Source organism: Macaca nemestrina (assembly GCF_043159975.1).
Source record: "Macaca nemestrina isolate mMacNem1 chromosome 11 unlocalized genomic scaffold, mMacNem.hap1 SUPER_11_unloc_1, whole genome shotgun sequence".
Lineage (NCBI taxonomy): Eukaryota > Metazoa > Chordata > Mammalia > Primates > Cercopithecidae > Macaca > Macaca nemestrina.
In genome coordinates, this window is record NW_027257572.1 from 825,073 (window position 1) to 848,419 (window position 23,347).

The 23,347-nt window shown below is 44.1% G+C and overlaps 1 protein-coding gene across 7 annotated transcripts in view; it reads right to left on the minus strand.

Moving 5' to 3' along the window:
- LOC139361133 (disco-interacting protein 2 homolog C-like) overlaps positions 1-23,347 on the minus strand; it is a 173,988-nt gene that overhangs the window by 19,823 nt on the left and 130,818 nt on the right. For all 7 annotated transcript variants that reach the window (XM_071089629.1, XM_071089630.1, XM_071089626.1 and 4 more), the window contains one exon: positions 8,791-9,011. In XM_071089629.1, the coding sequence (XP_070945730.1) occupies positions 8,791-8,851 (61 nt within the window). In that variant the 5' untranslated portion in view covers positions 8,852-9,011. The remainder of the gene's footprint in view (positions 1-8,790; positions 9,012-23,347) is intronic.

Here is a 23,347-nt window from a genome sequence, read left to right on the forward strand (position 1 = left end):
ATAATATCCCATTGTCTGGATGTACCACAGCTCACTTATACATTCACCTACTGAGGGGCATTTTGGTTGCTTCCAAGTTTTGGCAACTATGAATAAGGCTGCTCTAAATATCTACGTGCAGGCTTTGTGTGTAGACATAAGTTTTCAACTGCTTTGAGCAAATGCCAAGGAATCTAATTGCTTTATCATATGGTAAGAGTATATTTAGTTTTGTAAGAAACCACCAATCTGTCTTCCTAAAGGCTGTTCTATTTTGCATTAAGACCCGCCATGAATGAGAGAGAATTCCCACAGCTCCACATCTTCACAGGCTTTCGTGTTGATAGTGTTCTGGATTCTGGCGTAGTGATATCTTACTGTTGCTTTCATCTGCATTTCTCTATGACACATGATGTGAAGCATGATTTCATACGTCGATTTGCCATCTCTATATCTTCTTAGATGAGGCATCTGTTAGTCTTTGACCCATTAATGTGAAGAATTACGTTAATTGGCTTTTCAATGTTAAACGAGCTTTGGATATGGGACATTCCATGTGGTTTTAGTGCACAATTTTTGTTAGATTTAATTTGCTAATATTTTATTGAAGATTACTGCATCTATGTTCATGAGAGATGTTCTGTAGTTTTCTTGTAATATTTTGTTATTAAAATGGTATTTGATATTAAAATGATGCTGGCTCTATAGAATGAGTTAAGAAGTATTCCTCAGCTTCTATGTTCTGAAAGAGATTGTAGATAATTGGTATAATTTCTTCTTAGATATTTGGTAGAATTCACCAGTGAACCCATCTGGGCCTGGCACTTCCTGTTTTGAAAGGTTATTAACCACTGATTCAATTTAACAGATAAAGGCCTATACAGATCGTTTCTTCCTGTTGAAATTTTGGCAGATTCTGTCTTTAAAGAAATTGGTTCATTTCATCCACGTTATCAAATTTGTGGCCATAGAGTTGTTCATAATTTTTATTATCCTTTTCATGTCCATGGGATCTGTAGTTATGTCCCTTATTTCATTTCTGATATTGGTAATTTATCTGCTGTATTTTTTTTTCTTGTTAGAGGCTTACAGATTTTGTCTCAAAGAACCAGCTTTTGGTTTCATTGATTTTTCTCTACTGATATTGTTTTCAATGTATTGATTTCTGCTCTTTCATTATTTGTCTCCTGCTCAGAATTTAATTGGATGTTCTTTTTCTAGTTTTCGAAGGTGGAAGCTGATTGATTTTAGATCTTGTTTTTTTTTAACGTATGCATTTAAAATCTATAAATTTCCCTATAAACATTACTGTCATTGCAGCTCACAAATTTTTAACAAGCTTTCATTTTCATTTACTTCAAAAATTCGAAGAAATCTTCAGATTTCTTCCTTGAGCAATGTATTATGTATAAGTGTATTTTTTAATATCCTAATATATTTTCTCGTCATCTATTATTGATTTCTACTTTACTGTGGTTGAGAACATACTTGTTTGATTCCTATTCTTTTAAATTTGTTAAGGTGTTTTTTATGGACCACAACATGGTATGTCTTGGTGAATGTTCTGTATTCTGTTGTTGGAGGAAATAGTCTATAAACGTCAGTTATATACAGTTGACTGAGGATGCCGATTTCAATTTTGTCCTTACTGATTTTCTGGCTACTAAATTGGTCCATTTCTGATAAAGGGGTGTTAACCTCTCCAACTATACTAGTGGGTTAATTACTTCTCCTGGAAGTGTATCAGTTTTTGTTTTGGCATTCTGATGCTTTGTTAGCAAAAATACATTTCAGGATTGTTATATCTTCTTGGAGAATTGATCCCTTTATTTCGTAATAGTCATCTCTGGTAACTTTCCTTGATGTAAAGCCGACTCTGTCTGAAATTAATATCACCACTTCCATTATCCAAAATGAGTGTTGGCCGGGTGCGGTGGCTCATGCCTGTAATCTCAGCACTTTAGGAGGCCAAGGCGGGATGATCACCTGAGGTCAGGAGTTCAACACCGGCCTGGCCAACATGGTGAAATCCCATCTGTACAAAAATACAAAAAAAAAAAAAAAAAAAAAAAAAAAAAAAAAAAAAACCAATTACCCAGGCATGATGACAAATGCCTGTAATCCCAGCTACTCAGGAGGCTGAGGGAGAATCACTTGAACCTAGGAGGCAGAGGTTGCAGTGAGATGAGATCAGGCCATTGCACACAAAAAAATTAGTGTTAACATTTGTATCTTTTGCCATCCCTTTACTGTTGATCTATATGTATGTCTTTATATCTAAAGTGGATTTCTTATAGACAATATATAGTTCGGTGCATTTGGACTGACAATGAAAGTAATGATATACACTTGAATTAACATCTACCATATTTGTTACTATTTTCTATTTGTTGCCCTTGTTTTTTGTTTTTGTCTTTCACTCTTTTTTTTTTTTTCCCTTGTGGTCTTAATTGGGCATTTTCTATGATTTATTTTCTTTCCTTTTTTAGCATATCAGTTACTCTTTTTTTTTTTTTTTTAAAGTGGCTGCCTTGGAATTTGCAACATAAATTTACAAGTAACCCAAGTCCACTTTCAAACGACACTACACTGGTTTCTTGATAATGCAAGCACACTATAATAACAAAATAATCCTAATTCCTAATTGCTCTCTCCCATCCCTCCATCCCTTGGGCATCACTGCTCTCCTTCATTTCACTTATATTTAAGTGTGTGTATATGACATACACATAAGCATGTAATATACTGTCGATATTATGAATGAACTGTTATGTTAGATCTATTAAGAAAAATGAAAGATTTTCTACTACCTTCACTATTTCTTCTTTGATGCTTTTTGTTTTTCTATTTATTTTTTTAAACAGACAAGGTCTTGCTCTGTTGCCCAGACTGGAGTGTAGTAGCATCATTATAACTCACCGCAGCCTTGAACGGGATCCTGGGTTCAAGAAGTGACCCGTCTCAGCCTCTCAAAAGTAGCTGGCACTATAGGTGTCGGCCACTACATTTGGCTTTTTTTTAATGAGACAGAGTCTCACTACGATGCCCAGGCTGCTCTAAACTAAGCTGCCTCCAGCTGTTCTCCCATCTTTGCCTCCCAGAGTGTTAGGATGACAGGTGTGAGCCCCTGTAAACAGACTGTGCTCTTCCTTTCTTTATGTACAGCTGAGTTACTGACCTCTACTACTTTCTCTAAAGAACTTTGAACATTTTTTGAAGGCAGGTCTACCGGCAACAAATTTTGCAATTTTTGCCGGAGAAGGTCTTTACTTTTTCTTCACTTTTGAAAGATAATTTCACAGAGTATAGACTTCTAGGTTAATGGAATTTTTTTCCTCTCAATAGTTTAAATACTTCACTCCACTTCTTGCTTTCATGGTTTTTGAGGGGAAGTTGAATATAATTCTTATCTTTGATCCTCCATAGGGAAGGAGATTACTCTAGTTTCTTTGCTTTTTAATCTTTGATTCACCATAGTTTGAATATTTTATGCCCAAGTAGAGTTTATTTTTGTTTTGTTTTTGTGGTCCTCGTTTGTACATTTATCCTTCTTGGTGTTTCTTGAGCTTCCTGGATCTATGGTTTGGTGTCTGGCATTAATCTGAGGAAATTCAGCTATTACTGTTACAAATATTTCTTCTGTTCCTCTTTCTTCCCCCTTGTATTACCGTTATGCATATTTTCTGCCTCTGTGGAAGTCCCATAGTGCTTGGATACTCTGTTCTTTTTTGCTTTTCAGTTCTAGAGGTTGGAATTGGGTATTTCCCTTTCCCCCAGGTCAGAAGGCTCTGATAAAATCCCACCAGGTGAGTCTCTAGTTAACTAGCTTCTCTGGAAGGTAGACCTACTGAAGAGTGCATCTGCATATTGAAAAATGATTCCTATTCTCTTTCCCCTGTAGTACGTATGAAGGGATTTTTCTGTGATGTTTACTTCGCAAACCTGGTTGAGCTTCTGATGATACAACTCACAAAAGCATGAGACCCATATGCACAGGACTCCTGGAGGTTTTAACTCTCAGACGTGGTCGCACCTCACTGTAGCAATTTGTCAATTCCAGTTCAGGTTTTCCTATCCCAGTGTGGGTTCCTTGGAGCATTGTGCTCCAGTGTATGGTGATTCATCTGCTTTACCTGTCCAGCCAATCTACGGACAGTGGCTTGCCTGTGACCTCAGGTCTCGTGCAGGTTTAAGAAGAACTGCTGATTTTTCAGTTTGCTCAGCTTTTTACCTGTGAGGAGGGAGTGACAATTCTCAAGATTATCAAGTATGGAACCTGAAATTCCCCAACTCCATTATAGTAAAAAGTGTCTTCCCTTCCTCTGGCTCAAGAATTAAAATATTTTCATTCTTTGACACGTTGTAATTTGATTCCCTAAATATTTATAATTGTAGATTTAAAAACTCGGTCTTCTGTTGTATCAGACATCTAGACGGGCACTTTCCAACAGAATTATGAGAGTCCTGTTATAGAACTTGAAACCTTCCTTGTAGCCTCATATAAACAGGTACAATTAATTTTACTAGTATATTTTTAACTTGAAATGCTCATACTATACTTTCAATAAGAAATACAAATAGGCCAGGTGAGGTGGCTCACATCTGTAATCCCAGCACTTTGGGAGCCTGAGGCGGGTGGATCACGAGATCAGGAGATCGAGACCATCCTGGCTAACATGGTGAAACCCCGTCTCTACTAAAAATACAAAAAATTAGCCAGGCGTGGCAGAGGGCAGCTACTTGGGAGGCTGAGGCAGGAGAACGGCATGAACCTGGGAGGCGGAGATTGCAGTGAGCCGAGATCGCGCCACTGCACTCTAGCCTGGGCAACAGAACGAGACTCCGCTCAAAAAAAAAAAAAAAAATACAAATACAATATTTTCTGTTTTTTATATTAACTGGCATGTCTTTCACGCAGCAAGTCCACTTCAGACCGGGCGCACTTCATGTGCTCAGCCGCCTCATGTGGTGAGTGACAGAGACCACCCTGCATGTGTGTGCACTTTTTACTGCCTTTTTCTTGACCACAGATTCTACCTCCTGTTTGTCTGTGTATGCAGTGATTATTTGTTGAGCATTACACATTGTAGGTAACATGTTGAGCACACTCAGGATCCCTAACCTTCCTCTGAAGCTTTCCAGCTCTTGTTTTAGCAAGTAGCACAGTAGCACAGGCACTGCTGGGTCATCGTGACATGGGCAGGCTTGGATTGATTCGCTGCTGGTGTGGATCTGTGGAGAGCTCCCATCCTGCACCCACTCCAATCTCCCCCTCCTGGACGGTAGGATGGCCATGCTCCGCCCACACCTGAGATCTCTCTGATCTCCCCTTCCTGGAGGTGGTAGGGTGGCCATGCTCCGAACACACCTGAGCTCTCTCCGATCTCCCCCTCCCGGACGTGGTACGGTGATATGGTCTGCCCACACCTGAGCTCTCTCCCATCTCCGCCTCCTGGAGGTGGTAGAGTGGCCATACTCGGCTCACACCAGAGCTCTCTCCGAGCTCTGCCTTCTGGACGTGGTAGGATGGCCGTGCTCTGCCCACACCTGAGCTCTCGGTGCCTCGATCTGCAGGTGTACTCCAGAGGACAAGTGTACTGTGGGTGCGTCTCATTCATTCTCCTGCCCTTGCCCTCAGGTTCTGGCTGGCACAGCTGTGGTCACAGACTAAAAACAGCCACCTCATTCGTTTTGTGCAGCTTTACAGTTGTTTATGGCAGATGTGTGATTTCAGTCCCTGTTCCCTCATCATGGCTAGAACAAGTTTTGGCAAATTGTTCTTATATCTTTATATTTGAAAACTAAAGGAAAATTTCAGCCATAGAATATTACTGTTGCCACAATCCTAATGAGTGTTTCTCCAGAAACTATGATCGAGGTCAGCAGCCAGTCATTTCATAGAAGATAAACTTCAAGAACATTCTCTGAAGGGCAATGAAACTGAGTAAGATCTAACCACTGTTACCAGCAACCAAGAAAACTAGGTAAGAAAATGCAGCTAAGATTTGGATCAAGTAACTGCGGTAATAAACATGCAAACTATGGCTAAGCACACAATAGGCTGGGAGTAAAAAACTTTTATGATATTGACATTTATAATTTTACAAAACTGCCCCATGTGATATCAAGAGGACTCCTGATGAAAATTTACAAAGGATGCTTTATGGTTTATATAAAAATGCTAGTCAAATAAATCCAAATATTTCACAAAAGTAACATTTCAAATAATATTCTTTTATATTTTGCAGACATCTGTACAATGAAGTTATTCATCATGCATGATCCAGTAACATTTCTCAGTGGTTGGATTCAATACGAGAAGTAAGCAAATAACCGCAATGCTTCTTCCACTTCAAAGTCATTTCTTTTATAAAAAGTGGTCAAGAAAAATGCCTGTTGCCTTACATACTGGTTAGTGCCAAAAATTTGGTTTAAAATATTTCAAGTGGGTTATCCTTTTACGTCCATGTTGTTAGTTACACAAAGAACACATACAAATGCAATTTTTTTACCATAAGTTTTTACAAATTATAACCATAAACCAAAGAAACAGGATTAAGCACATTATTTTTTGAGATAGGGTCTAGCTCTGTTGCCCAGGCTGGAATGCAGTAACATGATCATGGCTCACTGCAGCCTCAACCTCCCCCGGCCCAGGTGATCCTCCCACCCCAGCCTCCCGAGCAGCTGGGACCACAGGCACACACCACCACGCCCGGCAGATTTCTGTATTTTTTGTAGGGATGGGCTTTGGAATGTTGCCCAGGCTAGTCTCAAATGCCAGGACTCAAGCAATCTGCCTGCCTTGGTTTCCCAAACTGCTGAGGTTAGAGGCATGAGCCACCATGCCTGGCCTAATCATTTCTAAAGAGTCTCTATGTATTATCGTTATTTTTTTTCTAATTGAGATTGGGGTCTTGTTCTGTTGCCCCGGCTGGAGTGCAGTGGTGCCATCTCAGCTGACAGCAACCTCTGCCTCCCGAGCTCAAGTGATTCTCCCACCTCAGCCTCCCAAGTAGCTGGGACTACAGGTGCACACCACCAGGCTCAGCTGATTTTTTGTACTTTTGGTGAAGACAAGATGTACAAAAGGCATTTCTGTACATTTTGCCATGTTGTCCAGGCTGGCCTTGAACCTTTGGGCTTAAGCTATACACCTGCCCTGGCTTCCCAAATTACTGGAGTTATAGGCATGAGCTATCGTGCCCAGCCCTTAATTATGTGCTGTGGCTTAATATTAAAATAAGGAAATGGAGGAGCCCAAGGGAGCACATTGGCAGAAAGGGCTCCCTTGCCAACAACCTTGCTAGCACGGCATTCACTCCCTTGCCTGCTGGCACTGCGTTCTTTAGAAGAAGAACACCTTATGTGTCAATGAAAAACAAGAACAACATAGGAACACCCTGTCTCTACAAAAACTTAAAACTTAGCTGGGTGTGGTGGCAAGCACCTGTGGTCCCAGCTGCTTGAGGCTGAAATGGGAGGGCCGCTTGAGCCTAGGTGGTCCCAACTGCAGTGAGCCAAGAGCTGCCATCATGATGCTGAATTCCAACCTTGGTAACAGAGCAAGACCTTGTCTCAAAACAAAAAGCAACGAAAACCCAAAATGATGCACTGTAAGTTCTGTCCTATAAATTCCACTGCCTTCATTTGTAAAGGTACGTAAAGGTGAAACTCAGGAGATGCTTGGAGTAATGTGGACATAAGCTTGACCTCAGCTCTAATCTGAAGCACGTCCTTCTGTCTCACTGCTTGCCAAGACTAAGCTAAACTTCAAAAGTAAAAATATTCCCCAAAATGTACATTTTCAACTATTCATATTGTACCTTAAGTTTCTCTTTTATTGGAGGAAAAACACGGTGTCATTTAAAGTAACACGTAGCTTCAACGTGGGATGTAAGGTGATTCAGGTCCTTTGAAAGACAAGCTTGCAACAACGGCATGAATAATGTCAGAATCAATATCACAGAAACTAAACACCAAATAGTGTAGGTTCAATCCGTGTCTCTAACAAGTATCTGGATAACTAAACTTTCTGCTTTACTTGGGTGTGAACATCATGAAATGTAGTTTACAATTATTTGGGCAGAGAAAAGAGAGAATTTGGGTAGTTATGTAAAATTCAAGATTAAATAAAAGCAGTATTATATAGCAGAAATAAAACTTGGCTATTACCTTCGGTAATTTAGATCAGGGGTTGGCAGGTTTGTGCACCAAATCTGGTCCGTTTTTCTTGTAAATAAAGTTTTATTGGTTCACAGCCATACACACTTGCTATCGCCCATGGCAGAGGGCAGAGTTGAGTGGTTGTGAGAGACCTTATGGCCTGCAGGAACTAAAACACTAGTAGCTGGCACCTTGCAGGCAAAGCTTATGACCTGATTCGAGTAACTGCCTAAACTGTCCAATTCGCTTGTTCTAAAACAATCCAACAATATAGCACACTTGTCTGAAGATTTGAGAACACGCATGCACCAGCCTAATCAGAAGAAAAGTCCAATTCTACCCAGAGGGTTACGAACTCTTCCCTTTTCCCTACAAAGAATTAAATGAATAAAACTGTGTGAGATTTTACTGGTATGTATCATATGTATGAGTCTTGATGAAAAGTTAAAAATGTGTATTTATATAGATACATAATGTTACTTTTCCTTCCACGTTTAACTCATACACTGTTTTCGGACTTCTGGTTCACAAAATCTGCATTTCTGCACCATGATTTTGAAGGCAAAAACCCGACTACTGGGCTAGTGGTCAATTCTGAGGCACCCAGCATGTTCAGGAGGCAGCGTCGGGGAGCGTGTCCCTTACCTGGAGGGGTATAGGCGTCCACGGAGGTCTGCACGACCAGGGACCTGCGTTTGGAAGGCATAGGCACCGGCCATCTTCTGCTCTTTGGGTTTGGCCAGAGCCGCCTGGACAACTTCCGTGTGGACGTCTGAAACGGAGACAGCTCACTCAGTGCTCAGCTGAGGTCCCAGAGGCCAAGCTGCACCCTCCTCTCTGTCCCCGCAGTACGGTTCATCCACCTTCTGAAACTCACCAACAGATGGGTGGGTGAGGAAAGAAAATCAGTGGTTACAATTCCAGTAAAGACATTAAAATTTATTTACAGACTTTTATTTATTCATTTTATGACTGTAGAATCCATATCCAAAAGCAAACACTGGCTCTAAACTGCGCTGAGATTTTTCTTTTTAGGGTGAATGGTCCTTGATCTTTGGAGATTCTTTTAGGTCACACGTTTGAGCCTCCAAATCCTTTCACTGTACCGCTGAGAGGCGTGTGCACGCCTCGCACCCCAACTCACACAGCCACGGTCGCAGCTCAGCTCAACACCGGCCATGGGACAGGACTGTGTTGGCTATGGATATGGTTTGGCTGTGTCCCCACCCAAATCTCAACTTGAATTCTACATCCCAGAATCCCTATGTGTTGTGGGAGGGACTTAGGGACAGGTAACTGAATCATTGGGGCCCGTCTTTCCTGTGCTCTTCTCGTGATAGTGAATAAGTCTCATGAGATCTGATGGTTTATCAGGGGTTTCTGCTTTTGCTTCTACCTCGTTTTCTCTTGCTGCTGACATGTAAGAAGTGCCTTTCACCTCCTACCATGATTCTGAGGCCTCCCCAGCCATGCGGAACTGCAAGGCCAACTAAATCGTTTTCTTCCCAGTTTCCGGTATGTCTTTATCAGCAGCATGGAATTGGACTAAAACAACCATTAACACATTTTGTGGCTATTAACCCATTACATTAATTCCACACATTCACTGAATGCCTTCTCTGTTAGTCCCTACGGGCTGGGGTCGCAGCGGTGATAAGGCAGACAGTCTCATGGCATCTCACGCTGGCCACTTCTTAATGGAGGAGACAGGTGATAGATGGGGTAGGGAATTAAAGCAGAGACAGATGCAGTGGCAACTCCAAACTGTGAAGCTAGGGAAGAACCTTCTTAACACAAAATCAGAACAACAGGAATGAACCATACTGGCTGTCAAGGTGAGAATCTTTGAGACACAGGGAAAAGCCCGCTCAAAGGCCCTAAACTGTGAGTGAGAACGGTGTTAGCAGAATAAAAACACCATCACCACCAAAAATGGCCAGCGTGAGTGAAGACGGGTTGGGGCAGTTTTCTCTGAAGCTGTGAGAATGATCCCACTGAAAGGGAATCGGACGTGGCTTTCTGGCTTAAACCCCCCAAGCTGCCACCTGAGACAGGACCCAGACCCGCAACATCACACCCACAGGCAGCTCATCGCACTGCTTGGTCTTGGTCAGCCTTTGTACACACTACTCTCCCTAACTAGATAAAGAGCCTGGTCATCTGGCCACTATTTCTAATTCCCAGGTCATAAACCACTGTGTGACTGACTTGGCTCATGGCCGAAAACTGAAGGGATCAATGAAGTGACAGTCCACTCACTTGCACAAATCGCTTTTTGTTTTGCATATTCTCCGTTTTAAACTTTTTGAATGTAATTTCAAAGACACAGAAAATCTGCAAGACCAGTGTAGTGAATTCCCACATAACTTACCAGGCTCAACTTAGGCCCAACTGTTCCTATCTTACATCACACTGCTTTCCTCCCTCCCCCATGAATTTTCTAAGTCAAATGAAAATAAATTTCAGATACTATGTCCCTCCATACCTAAATGTTACAATGTATTTCCTAAACACAAGGATATGCTCTCACATTCATTTTCCTCAAGATCGGGAAATTTAAATGTCATATACAAAGTTCACTTTCAAATGCTGTCAACTCTCTCCATAATTTTCTTACTTTGTCTTCCTCTTTTACGATCCAATCCAGGATCATGAATTGATTTGTCATGTGATTTTTACCAGTCCAGCATCCAAGTTTCTCAGGTTTTGTGTTTCTTGAAATTGGAAACGTGAAAGAATACAGGTCAGTTATTTTACAGCTTGTCCTTTATTTTGGTATCTTCCAGACTAGACTCAAGGGTATGCATTTTAGCAGGGACACCGCAAGTCTGTCCTGTGTGACAATGTTAACATCAGCAACTCAGTGAAGGTGGTGCTTAAGTTCCTTCAAAGCAAAGACGCTACTTCTCATGTTGAAATTAAGATTTGGGAGGAGGCACCATGACATTATGTGCATATTCTGTTTTCCATGAATTCTTCACTACTAGTTTTATCATCCACTGATTTCCTGTCATTCCTTCTAAATCATTAGATCTTCCATATTCACTGAAAAATAATTATTTCATCTTTCAGCATTCATTTATATATGGTTCATATGTACTCATGGAGTCTGGCTTGGTAGGTTATGATTCACAGTTACAATGGTTTGTTTTGTTGCTCAACTGGTTCCAGATCTGATACCTGATTCCCCAGCCCTTGGACCAGGGCTCCTTCTAGTGAAGAACGGTGTTTGGAAGCTAAGACCGGGCACCCGGTGCCGCTGGGCATTGCCGGCAAGCAGAACACACAACACGCATGTACACGCATGTGCACCCACACCCATCCACAGGCACTTCTGTCCCTGTCTACATCTGTCAGGAGCCTCCAGCTTATACTGGTATAAGGTCCCACATAGACATTCGGCATTTGTGAGGATCTGGCACCGTGACTCACTTCTACAGATTTAACATGTATAAATTACAATGGCTCAACTATAGGAAAACTGATAGCAGTAATGGATGAATTCCCTCATTTCTCACTTGGGCCACACTTCCTGTTTCTGCAAGAACATATCGCTTGGCTAGAAGACACGATGTTGACATTGAAAGGAAAAAGGACCTTGTATAAAAATAATGCAAAGAATTCTTCTCAAAGGCCACTGGGACACACACTTTGTTGCTGATCAGCTGTCCACCGGCGCAGCAGCGAGAGAGAGCTCCACGCGTGAGCAGTCACGGCTCCCGTGACCCACACAAAGACCCCCAGGGTGACGACAGGCCAACCAGCAGCCTTCGAACGGACACTTCCTTCCCGAAATAGCTTCCTGAGAGACAACAAACAGTGATAATTGCAGGCATTTCTATGACTGGGAAGCAAGAAACCCTCCCAGTCCTGTTCCTTCTACACCACATCCAGAACAGGCGTACACCCGGTGTAGAAAGCTCCCAAGGCCTGAACAGATCATTCGATTCTAATTCAGAGTGACCTAATCTCTGCAGTGCAGTCCTACAAACAGACTTTCCAAAAGTTACCAAACCACTACCTCAAACCTCATGCTTTCTCTGCTTCGAAAGAGGACATGCGGCTCGGTTTATACGGCCACCAGCACACACACAGGGTATTATCTTATTGCCCTTCAGTGCCAAGAAGAATCCTGTGGTCTCTCACAGTAAAAACAAAACCACAGCCACCACAACCCAGCTTTTCAAGTTGCAGGGAGTTTTACAGCCTCTTTCTATGTCGTCTTCCTTTTTGCCCCAAACTGGATATTCTTTTTAATTTCTCCTTGTTTCCTGAATATAATTTGATCAATACAATTAAAGTGCTTGTGTTAGAAGTAACTTTACTTAAAAAGAATTGAAAGAACTACATCAAAATATTAGGAGTAGCCATTTCAGGGTGACAAGAGAACAATATATTGTTTTTGTTCATTCTTTTCAACATTTGCGAAGTTTTTTCCTTGAATGTAGTCACTTTTGCAATCAGAGGTTACAGTGCTTGATGGAATGAGGCCAGGAAGCGCACACACCACCCAGTTTCTAAGACAGAGCAATCATTTGGGGAAGGATGGAGACACAGGGAAGGTTCATTTTAAAGCAATGCAGGTGTTTTTTTCATAAAGGCAAAATACATTTTTAAAAGTCTTTGCACCATACACAAGTCTGCTAAATTCAGTCAAAAAACAGAGAAAACAGTAACAGAAGAACACTTTAGCCCACAAGGAGACCAGCACACCCAGCTCGAAGCCACTCCAGATGAGGACGGAGAGTGGTTTCCTCACAGCTGACCCATAGGATCAGGTAATACGAGCAGGAGGGAAACGTGGGGACCACAAAGACGTCAGACTGTGGACTGTACAGCAAAAGACAGCAACACAAACTAGCGGAGTAATTAAAAACTATTGTGAAAAGATGTCCACATTCTATTTTAACCTGAAATCGGTGGCACGGTGACACTTCAAAACATCTATAAACAGCACCCCTGAAGATTCTGTCAGACTCTACACTGAACAAGGTTAAGACGAGGAACAATAACAGGATAGCCTCCCCACATTGTGTGGTGGAGTCTTCTCAGCACAGACCCTTATAGAGCATGCTAACCCCATCATCAAAACACAGCGAACACGTGGAGAAAGGACAACCTGTCCAGGCGTGAAGATCAGCTTCTGAAGCATGCAGTGTAATTATGGCTCAAAGCATTTCCTGCGACACTGAGTGAAACGTTTGAGTCAGAATCTACCTCCATGTGCTAAGTTGTTGCTGTGTTTAATTCCCGTCCAACTCAAAATATCCAAGGCAGAAAGCAGCATCCAACCATGAACACCTAAAATAGCGATTAAGTGGACAGCACTTTGTGGACAGACTTTTCCCAACGTGACACCTAGAGGGGACAAGGAGGCAACGCATGCCACGATGGCCCCCCGGTTCCACTCGCTGCTCCTCCTGCATCCTCAGCACAGCCAGATGCTTTGCTAGTGCCCTGCTGCAGAGGAAACACCCCCATGCAGCTACTGGGGAGGCTTCTCTTATGACATCCAGCTTAAAAGGCGGCATGTCCACTGGCCAGTGGCCCAAATCCCACACGTGAGGGGAGAGATCTGAACACCGGACACAGGGAGCAGGATGGACCCATCTCCCAGGAGAGCCAATGCCAGCGGGTCACAGGGAGTCCTGGCCAGTCTGAGGCCTGGGTGCGAGGAAGGGGGCAGTGTTGGATGAACACACAGTGCTGGAAAGGGTATGAGCCGAGAACAAAGACGTTTACAAAGCTCTGCATAAAATCCAGATCATTCTGAGAAGCGCTCAGAAGATGAAGAACTTTTAGGAAAATATAACATGGGTAAACAGGTTGCTACAAAACAAATATTCCCTTGAAAACACAACATCCTTTTCACAAAATGAGCCGATAGATGAAATCCAGCACCCGTGCAGCATCAGAAATCCATGAAAACATCTGACCAAGTGCCCTCCAAAGCCTTAATTACAAATGCCCTAAATACAGTTTTACCCAGCCACGTCTACGAGACATTAGATGAGAGGTCATGGACTGGAAACCATGAGAAACGGAAACATCCTGGGTAAAGGTACCAAGCAGGATTGCAGAGGAGTCAACAGACGTGTGCGCGGACGGCACGAGTGTGACAAGATTCGCTGGTCATGCTGGACACACAGACAGTGTCACGGACTCCAACAAATGCCTGAAATGCAAATGCTTAAAAAGATAGGAGAAAATCATCTGGAAGCTCAGCAGTTAAGACAGAGAGCAGTGACTTTCTAGTATTTCTAAGTATCTTTGAGGATAAGCATCAAAAATGGTCAAGGATGTTTCTACCTACGGAGAGGCTGAGAAGTAAAGGCTTGCAATTTCATGTAAAGAGAAAATGATTTTAGCCCTGGTGCGGTGGCTCAAGACTGTAATCCCAGCACTTTGGGAGGATGAGGGAGGTGGATCACAAGGTCAGGAGATCGAGACCAACCTGGCTAACATAGTGAAACCCGGTCTCTACTAAAAATGCAAAAAATTAGTCAGGCGTGGTGGTGGGTGCCTGTAGTCTCAGCTAGTTGGGAGGCTGAGGCAGGAGAATGGTGTGAACCCAGGAGGCAGAGCTTGCAGTGAGCCGAGATCAGGCCACTGCACTCCAGCCTAGGCGACAGAGCCAGACTCCACCTCAAAAAAAAAAAAAAAAAAAAAAAATCATGATTTTAGCTTGGGATCCTAAAGCCGGATTAATGTGTTATCACAACAGAGACAAAAAGCAGGTGCATAAATACTGAGTGAGAAGGGGATGAGGGAATGAAATGGGTACTGCTGGACTCGGGGCTGTTGGGGCAGACACAGCACAGGGGCTCCATGGAGACCAGTGGCCTGCAGCCCTCTCAGGCAGGGAGGGCTCTTGCTGGAGAAGCTCCTACAAAGCTGTCGGGGCTGGGGGTGAGCTGCTGCTGCCATGCAACACAGGGGCCAGAAACTCCAGCAGGAGCAGGACCTGCTAGACCCCGTGTGCACGGCCCTGGGACTAAGAAGTGAAACCACTGTCCCGATATGCCTCTGCCAAACTTCACCAACACAACTGAACAGAATTTGCAGGGGTCAGATCCATGGTTTCTGAAGAAGGTAATAAAGGGTGAATGTGGAGCTGAGAGGCAATAAGTTGATAGAGGTGCATTTGGTGACTCCAAAAGAGGCAGATCTTTCTCATCTTTTCTCTCTGCTGAGGCTGTTTATGGTTCATTCCCTTTAGGCCTTTAAGAACCCAAAAGCATCCATCTATTAAGAGAAGGGATTATTCAGGATCAGCTTCATGCAGCATTGAACAGATCACTATTGTGAGTAAATAATTTGTTGGTACTTCTTACATTTATAGCATTAGGTAAATTGGTTAACTAAAATACATTTATTTAACGACATTTCTTAAAGTACTAAAAATGGCAATAAACTACGTAGTATGTCACATGATGTTGGAGAAATAAAAAATACCTTCTCTGGCAAGAGTTTATTAAAAGTTCAACATCACAGTACACACATTACGTAGCCATTCCGTATGTCTCCATCTTCTAGCAAGCACCCCTTCCTAAAATAATGAAAATGAAACATTCGTTTTTCTTTCCGTTTAATTCAGCAAGCTGCGATTCCGTCTCACTGACAGGAGGCTTCGAGGGACTGGCAACACCCCACGTTCCTGCGTTCCAGGGAAACAGAAGAATAACTGGATTAAGAGTCCAGGCTTTGGCATCAGAATCCCAGCTCTGCCACTTACTCACACTGAGTAAGTTCTCAAATTGCTCGAAGCCTCCCTTGCATCATCCGTAAAATGGGAGCAATACTGGAGAGCTGCTGTGAGAGTCACATAAGATGAAATATACAAAGCAAACTACTAGGTCCTGGGCACACAGCCACACGCAGTGATGGCTGCTTTTATAAATACCTTGAAGCAACGGATTTGTTGCCAATTTCCAAACCTAAAAAGCCCGAAAGGATTAGACTGTTGACACATCCCACCTCATCCTCCGGCGCGGATGACGTGGATTCCTTCCCACCTTGCTCCGGTGCGGACGACACGGATTCCTAGAGCGGCAGGACTATGTAGCACACACGTCCTGCAGCCGCCTGGGATTTAAACACACCCATTTCACACAAAACTGCTGTCATAACTTGCTAAAATCTCTTTCGGCAAGCATAATTTCTCCAGTATGTACTGGGAGCTAGAAATCCCTCCTTCACACAAAAAGGAAAGAAGTCCCACCCTGTGAAAAGACAGCTCTGAGAAGACTATGTCATATTAAACACAGCTACTTCCCTTTCCCATGACATTCTCAATGTTGCAGATCTCAGGCCCCAGCAGTAAGTTGGTTTTACTGGATGCTGTATTTACATTTTTTGGTGTTGTGGGGAGGGAGAAGGGGCAAGGTAGGGACAATGAAACCCAGCTTCTGTTATTCCCAGCTAGACATTGAGACTGACATGTAGAAGAGGACCTGGTATGGCCTGGCGCCTACTGTGGGCTCTTCTCAGATGGCCGCAGTGGGCCTCATGGCTTGAGAGCGAGCCTCTCGCTCTCCACCCCCTACTCCCTGACAGACAGAGGGAGAGATCCCCTTGGAGATTTTTCTTCGGATTGGGAGGGAACATGAGCATGAGGACAGGGGGACAGGGGAAAGGATGGAGGACGATCATCCACCTACAAAGTCGGGGTCTTACTGCAAACTTTATAGACAACCATGTCATTTAAGCATTCCACAAGCACTATCATCCTCGTTTCACAGATGACAGTCTCAGCAAGTCCCAGACGCCTGCCAAAGGGCCAGACTGGTGGCAACAAAGTCATAATGCATAACCACCTGGCCCAGTGGCGCCAGCCCACCCCTGACTGCAGGAGACGCTTCAGATGCCCCAGCAGAGAGAATGTCACAGCCCTGCTGAAGGGGGAGGATGACAACTAGAAGAAACAAACGTCCACATCACTTCCAGGATCTGAACAGTCACACTGGACCACCCCCAGGTGAGAAGTGGACGGTCAATCTCGGATGCCAGGCCACAGGGAGTGGTTACAACCACGTACCATGAGCCACATGCCCTTCGGCATCAGAAAGTGCTTTTGAGGAAACAAAACTGCTAAGGCATTGAAGATGGAATCGCTTTGACAGCAGAAAGAAGTGGGCTAATCTCAGTCAACACAAAAGCTCATGCAGTCCAGAGTCCTAAACCCCAGGAGGAGCCCATCTCTGTAATCAGAGCTTCACGGTCACTGCGTGTTCATGCCAGAGCCAGAGGCGTGCAGTGAATGGGGGCCAAGAGAGCTTCGACTTTCCACAACACATCAAGCATTGTCTTCCTGTTTTAGAAGCACACACTCCCTCACCCAGAGTCTGACTTTAAGTCTTTGCAGAATTATTTAAGCAGCTGTGTAGTAGCTACGGCTTTCTGCTCAGTTGCCTTTTTAAGTCAAAACTCCCAAGAGCCAAAGCAATCCAAGCGGCTCCTCAGCCAGTCTGTCTGCAGCGTGAGAAAGCAAAACTCAGAGGTGGCAGTGAGCGGTCAGGCCACCTGTGCCCACGCCAGGAAACCCAAGGGGTATAGGAATGTAAATTCTGCAGTGTTGGCAGATGTGGAGCAAAGGAAACCCTTGCATGCCGTTGGTGGGAGTGCAAAGCAGCACAGCTGTGAAATAGTATGGAGCATCTTCCAAAACTAGAAACAGGACTCTGTGATCCAGCAATCCCACGTCTGGGTAAATATCCAAACGAATATTGAACCATTAATGGAGAGAGGCCTGTATGCTCACGTCCACCACAGCGCTATTGACAGTCACTTAGATGTGAAATTGACCTACACACCTGTCAGTGGATGAACAGATAGAGACATTGTGGTGTATGGACACAAGGCGTACAATTCACCTTAAAGAATGAAATTCTGTCATTTGCAAAAACATGGATCAACCTGGAAGATATTTTGCTAAGTGAAATAAACCAGGCACAGAAATACAAATACTGCATGATCCACTTATATGTGCCAAACTTTTTCTTTAAAAAGTAACATTTGTAGAAAGAGTGGAATAGGGATTAGCAGGGACTGGGATTGGGGAAATGGGGAAATGCTGGTCAATTCTGGAGACTGAATGTACAGCGTGGTAACTACAATTAGTAACAACGTATCATCTGCCTGAAATTCAGTTAACAATGTATCATCTGCCTGAAACTGGGTAAGAGAATGGATCTTCCGTATTCTCACCACACACACAAATTAACTACAAGGTGAGGGAATGTGTTATCAATAGCTTGAACTCGGAGATGAAAAAAAACCCTGAAACCCTTTCCTTCCTCCTAAAAGCTATTTGTAGATTTTGAACATTGATCTGTGTGGAAAAAATTCTGTTTTTCTTCCAGTGAGTCTCTTACAGAAAAATAAATAAATAAAGCATGTTAAAGTACAGTCACCCTCAGTGTCTGTGGGAGCGGGTTCCAAGGGTCAGAATCCCAAAGTCTGCGATGCTCAAGTCCGTGATAGAAAATGGCGCATCATTTGCGTAGAACCCACGTGTGCTCTCCCGTGTACTTACAATCTCTACATTACTCGTAATAACGCAAACAACGTGAGTGCTGTGTTGTACTATCTTGTTTAGAAAATAATGAAAATGGCAAACTCTACATACGTTCAGAACAGGTTAGGCCATTCTTTTCCTTCTGAATATTTTCACTTTCAGTTTGGCTGAATCCAGGGCTATAGAATCCATGAACATGGAAGGCCAACTCTGCGTCTCGGAAATTTTTAACATTCAGCAGGCGGGGGAACGAATACAGGCTCTCCCCTCCCACATCCCTCAGTACTTCCTGGTCATTCTGCTGTGTCAGCTGCTTCTCTTTTGACCAACTTCACAATCTTCATCAGCAACGGGGCAGCTCTGGACACGGAGAAGCAGACATCCTTCACTTGCAAACTGTGTTTGCCGTGGCAATGAGCTCAAGACGGTGTCTTCTTCCAGACACTCACCCGAGGAATCCGAACCATATGTAGTGAGGATCAGTCCTGCCACACACAGCAATCTCTTGGATGCAGAGAAGCTGAACAAGTGGCCAGGGCTCCTCTGACGCACACGAGACCACGTGGAGAAACGTCTGGTAACGTTACGGCACCTGGCTGGTTCCACCATAAAGATGGGACGCAGAGCAAGAATTTCTTGAAGCAACATTCATACGTTTGGAGTTGAAACGCAAGCGCCTAAAACATTAGCTATTTTGGAATAGGTTGGGACAGGGAAAACATCTGTCATGAGATTGAAAACAAATTTTTCTTGAGACAAGCCTGCCTCTGTCACCTGTGCTGGAGTGCAGTGGTGTGATCACGGCTCACCGCAGCCTTGACCTCCCCGGGGCCAAGTGATCCTCCCACCTCAGCCTTCTAGGTAGCTGGGAACACAGGCAGGCACTACTGCACCCGGCTGACTATGTAGTTTTTGCAGACATGGGGTCTTGCTGTGTTTCCCAGGCTGGCCTCAACCTCCTGGGCCCAAGTGATCCTCCCTCCCGGGCTGCCCAAAGTGCTGGGATTACAGGCATGAGCCACCAAATCCAGCCTCTGTCATGAGTGTTATAAACACAGTACTTGAATTTTTTCCAACCTCTTGCTATCCAGCCAGCTTCCCCGGCTGTGGCGAGGGTGTTGCTACTGCTGTTCTCTCTCCATGAAGGGCGGGGCAGCAGATGACAGGCACACACCGTACCCAGGGAACGACTCGGCTCTAACAGGAGATGCCTCAGCTAAATGAAGTCCTCAGAGCCCCTCGAATCTCCACACCTGAGAGAACCGATCTCACTCACAGTCAGCAGTTTGTGCCACAGAAGCAGTAGAGACGCTTGCCTCTCCTCGGGGATCCCGGCCCAGAGACCCCACACCAGGACGTGTAGAACAGTGGAGAGTCACGCTTTCTTCTTTCTCCCTGCTGCCCGAGGGTCTCTCTCGGAGGGCGCGTCAGAGATGCACCTCTGTCAAGGGATGACTGACTTCCCTTTCATTTGTCTGAAAGGAAGTTTCTGCCCTTTCCTTCTCAGCAAATACAATTTTTCAATGAAGAAGTCAGCTCACCCCAAGACTCTGGGCTCAAGCGTGTCCCGACCTCCATCCCTGAGTACAAAATCTCCTCTCACCTCCAGGGCACCTTGGGAAGAGCCAGGACCCCGCTCACAGCTCCCCAGTAACACTCCTGGCCTGAAAAAAGCATCTGCAGTGTGGGCAAATTAAGGAGGCAACGTGCGTTTGTTGAGTCCTGCCAGCTAATTACAGATAAAACATGCTTTTTGATGGCTGTGAATGTTACTTATCTGCAATGCTGGCATTTCTCACCGATGTCCCTCTGTGCCGCAGAGCACTGCTGACTTCTGAGAACAACTTCTGCTTTCCTTGAGGAATTCTCAACCACCAGTTTTCATGCGAGGCACTGACTCTGAAAACTTCAGCCCTGTTAATATTTTTTACCCTTTTTCAGACTTTGAAAATGGGCTGCTTAATGAGAACAGCACGGCTAAACCCCTCGATGGCCACACGGCTGAGATTCACCACACACGATGCTGATTGACTCCCTGTCAGCATCGCAGGCATGACCCCTCGATGGCCGCATGGCTGAGGTTCACCACATGTGGCGCATGTTGGCATCGCAGGCCTGACAGCAGCATTCACACTGTCACCTCCTCTCTCTGTGGATTGCTGAGCTGCATCAGTGTTTTCATGCTGATATAAAGAACTGCCCAAGACTCTGTAATTTATAAAGGCAGAGGTTTCAGTCACAGTTCCGCATGGCTGGGGAGACCTCAGGAAACTTATGATCATGGCAGAAGGTGAAGGTGAAGCAAAGGCACGTCTTACACAGTGGCAGGAGAGAGGGAAGCGTGCAAGGGGGAGGAGTCCTACACTTAACGAAAAACCAGATCTCGTGAGAACTCCTCACAATCACGAGGATGGCAAAGGGGAATCCGCTCCCAGGATTCAATCACCTCCCAAGGGTTTGCCCTTGGCATGTGGGGTTATGGAAATTACAATTCGAGATGAGATTGTGGTGGGGACACAGAGCCAAACCATATCATGGGCTTTACTGACACCTTTTAAAGAAACTCTTAAATGTCCAGTTATCATCTGCCAAATTGCTGACTTTATCATAGAGCGAGCATGGATATACTAAGCCCTTCGAACCTGTTAGTAGTCGAGGTACTGACTAGGACTTATCTCCAGTAACCTGGCCCTGCCACACTGGGACCGGGGAAGTAGCCCCAACCCTAAGCCTTCCAGCTCTCACTCAGGTGGATTTCGAAGGCAGACAGGGCCATTGAGAGCAAGCTCAAACTCAGGGAATAAAACTAGGGACCCTTCAAGCAAGTGCAGACTCCTGCTAGCCTTAACAGGAGATGTGGGTTCAGAAAGGCACTCCCTCCATCTGTACATGCCGGGGTCCCCTGCAGGCAACATGCACCTGCTTCCCTGACAACCACCTCCCTGCTCATGAACATCTGGGGCAAAGGTGGGCTCACAGCCAGCCCCTGCCTGTCTCAGGAGCAGGGCCCATGGCTGCTTCTGTGTTCTCATCCTGAGACCTGTGGCCACCAGCCCTTGGCTGCTCCATCAGACATTATACGGTACTACTTCAGCAGGTCCTGTGACCCCACAAATCCAGGATGCATGAAGAGAAAGTGACTGCTGCTTAGCAATTAATCACATAAATACTGTAGCTTTCACTTGGGCCTTGTTTGCTAACACTGTATGTGCCTAGGCTGTACGTGAGAATCTCCAAATGCCGTAGAAATTATCCTGAACTTTGTTTCCCAGTTCATTCATTCATCCCCCAAATATTTAATACCTACTGTGTGCCATGCAACGCAGAGTACATAAAACAGAAATCCTACACAAAACAGAGAAAGCGCACACAGAACACGGACATAACATCGCCAAATGTGTGCTGCATAAAAGATTTACAAAGTTATATTTTAACTTAAAATCTTTTAAAAGCTACAAATAAAGGGATGCTTAATTCAATGACTCCAGTGATTTTCTTAAATCACCACATCTGGGTAAGCAAAGGAAAACAAAACGGGACAGGCCAGGTACCTTCAGGACAGGAATGATTGCGCTGTCTCCTGCCACAGGTTTCAGGCTTCAGAAGATGCTAAGATCTTTCTATCATCCTTAAAGCTATATTTTTTCTCTGACAATCTTGCTTTCTGAAATAATGGCTCAGTCCCGAAAAGACTTGCGGTTAATTTAAGACGTCTGAGGTTTTCTTTTGGAGAGTGGAGGGGACAAACGACCTACCAGAAGATGTATGTAATAAGCTTAAGTTATTCCAGAGAAGTTCGTGCACACCTTACGACTTTCTCTGAGGCCAGTGAGCTGCGGGCATCCCTCCAGGAAACACTGAGGCTTCCTGTGCACTAACTCAGATCGCGTCAAAAATACCGAGTTGCAGGGAGGAAAGCAGAGATGATTCCTAGTGCAACATGTAAATGTGATAAGATTTTGATGGTTTCACTAGCTATTTAAATAACAATGCTGATAGTACAAACTTTGATTTGTGGAAACATCTTTTCTAAAAGATCTGGCCCAACGTTTATTAAGTGGCAATGATTAAGAATATTCTTTATTTAGAAGGCAAATAAAGTAGAATGTATGCAATCCTATACTCACTGATACATTACAAGAAGTAGAACTTGTCAAGATCTCTGCTTTGCAACACCAACTCTTAATAAAAGAAACGCCTGTCTATGTAAGCACGTGCGTATTCAAGGATTTTTATTATAACATGTTTATGAAGAGACATGTGTTGGTATCATACATCCCAATGACCGAGGGAAGATGAGAATATCTTAGAGAGAATGGGGGGAGGGGGACTTCTTTCATTTAAAATGAAAAAAAAAGGTCAATAATCAAAGTGCAAAACTACTTGAAGAACGTGATCCTATTACAAGGTAACTTGTAGAACAAAGCAGTCCAGAGAGGCAAAAGGACTGACAAAGAGAAACACGAGTGAGTGAAATTAAATTTAATTCAATACATAGGCACCGCAGTATCCTTTCACTCAGCAATATGCGTTACGCACCGACTGCGGGCCAGGCACTGTCAGGTATGTGGCAATATCAGAACACAAAACATAAAACCTCTGTACCCTTGTGGCACTTCAATTCCCAGCCAGGTACGCTGGCTCACGCCTGTAATCCCAGCACTTTGGGAGGTGGAGGTGGGAGGA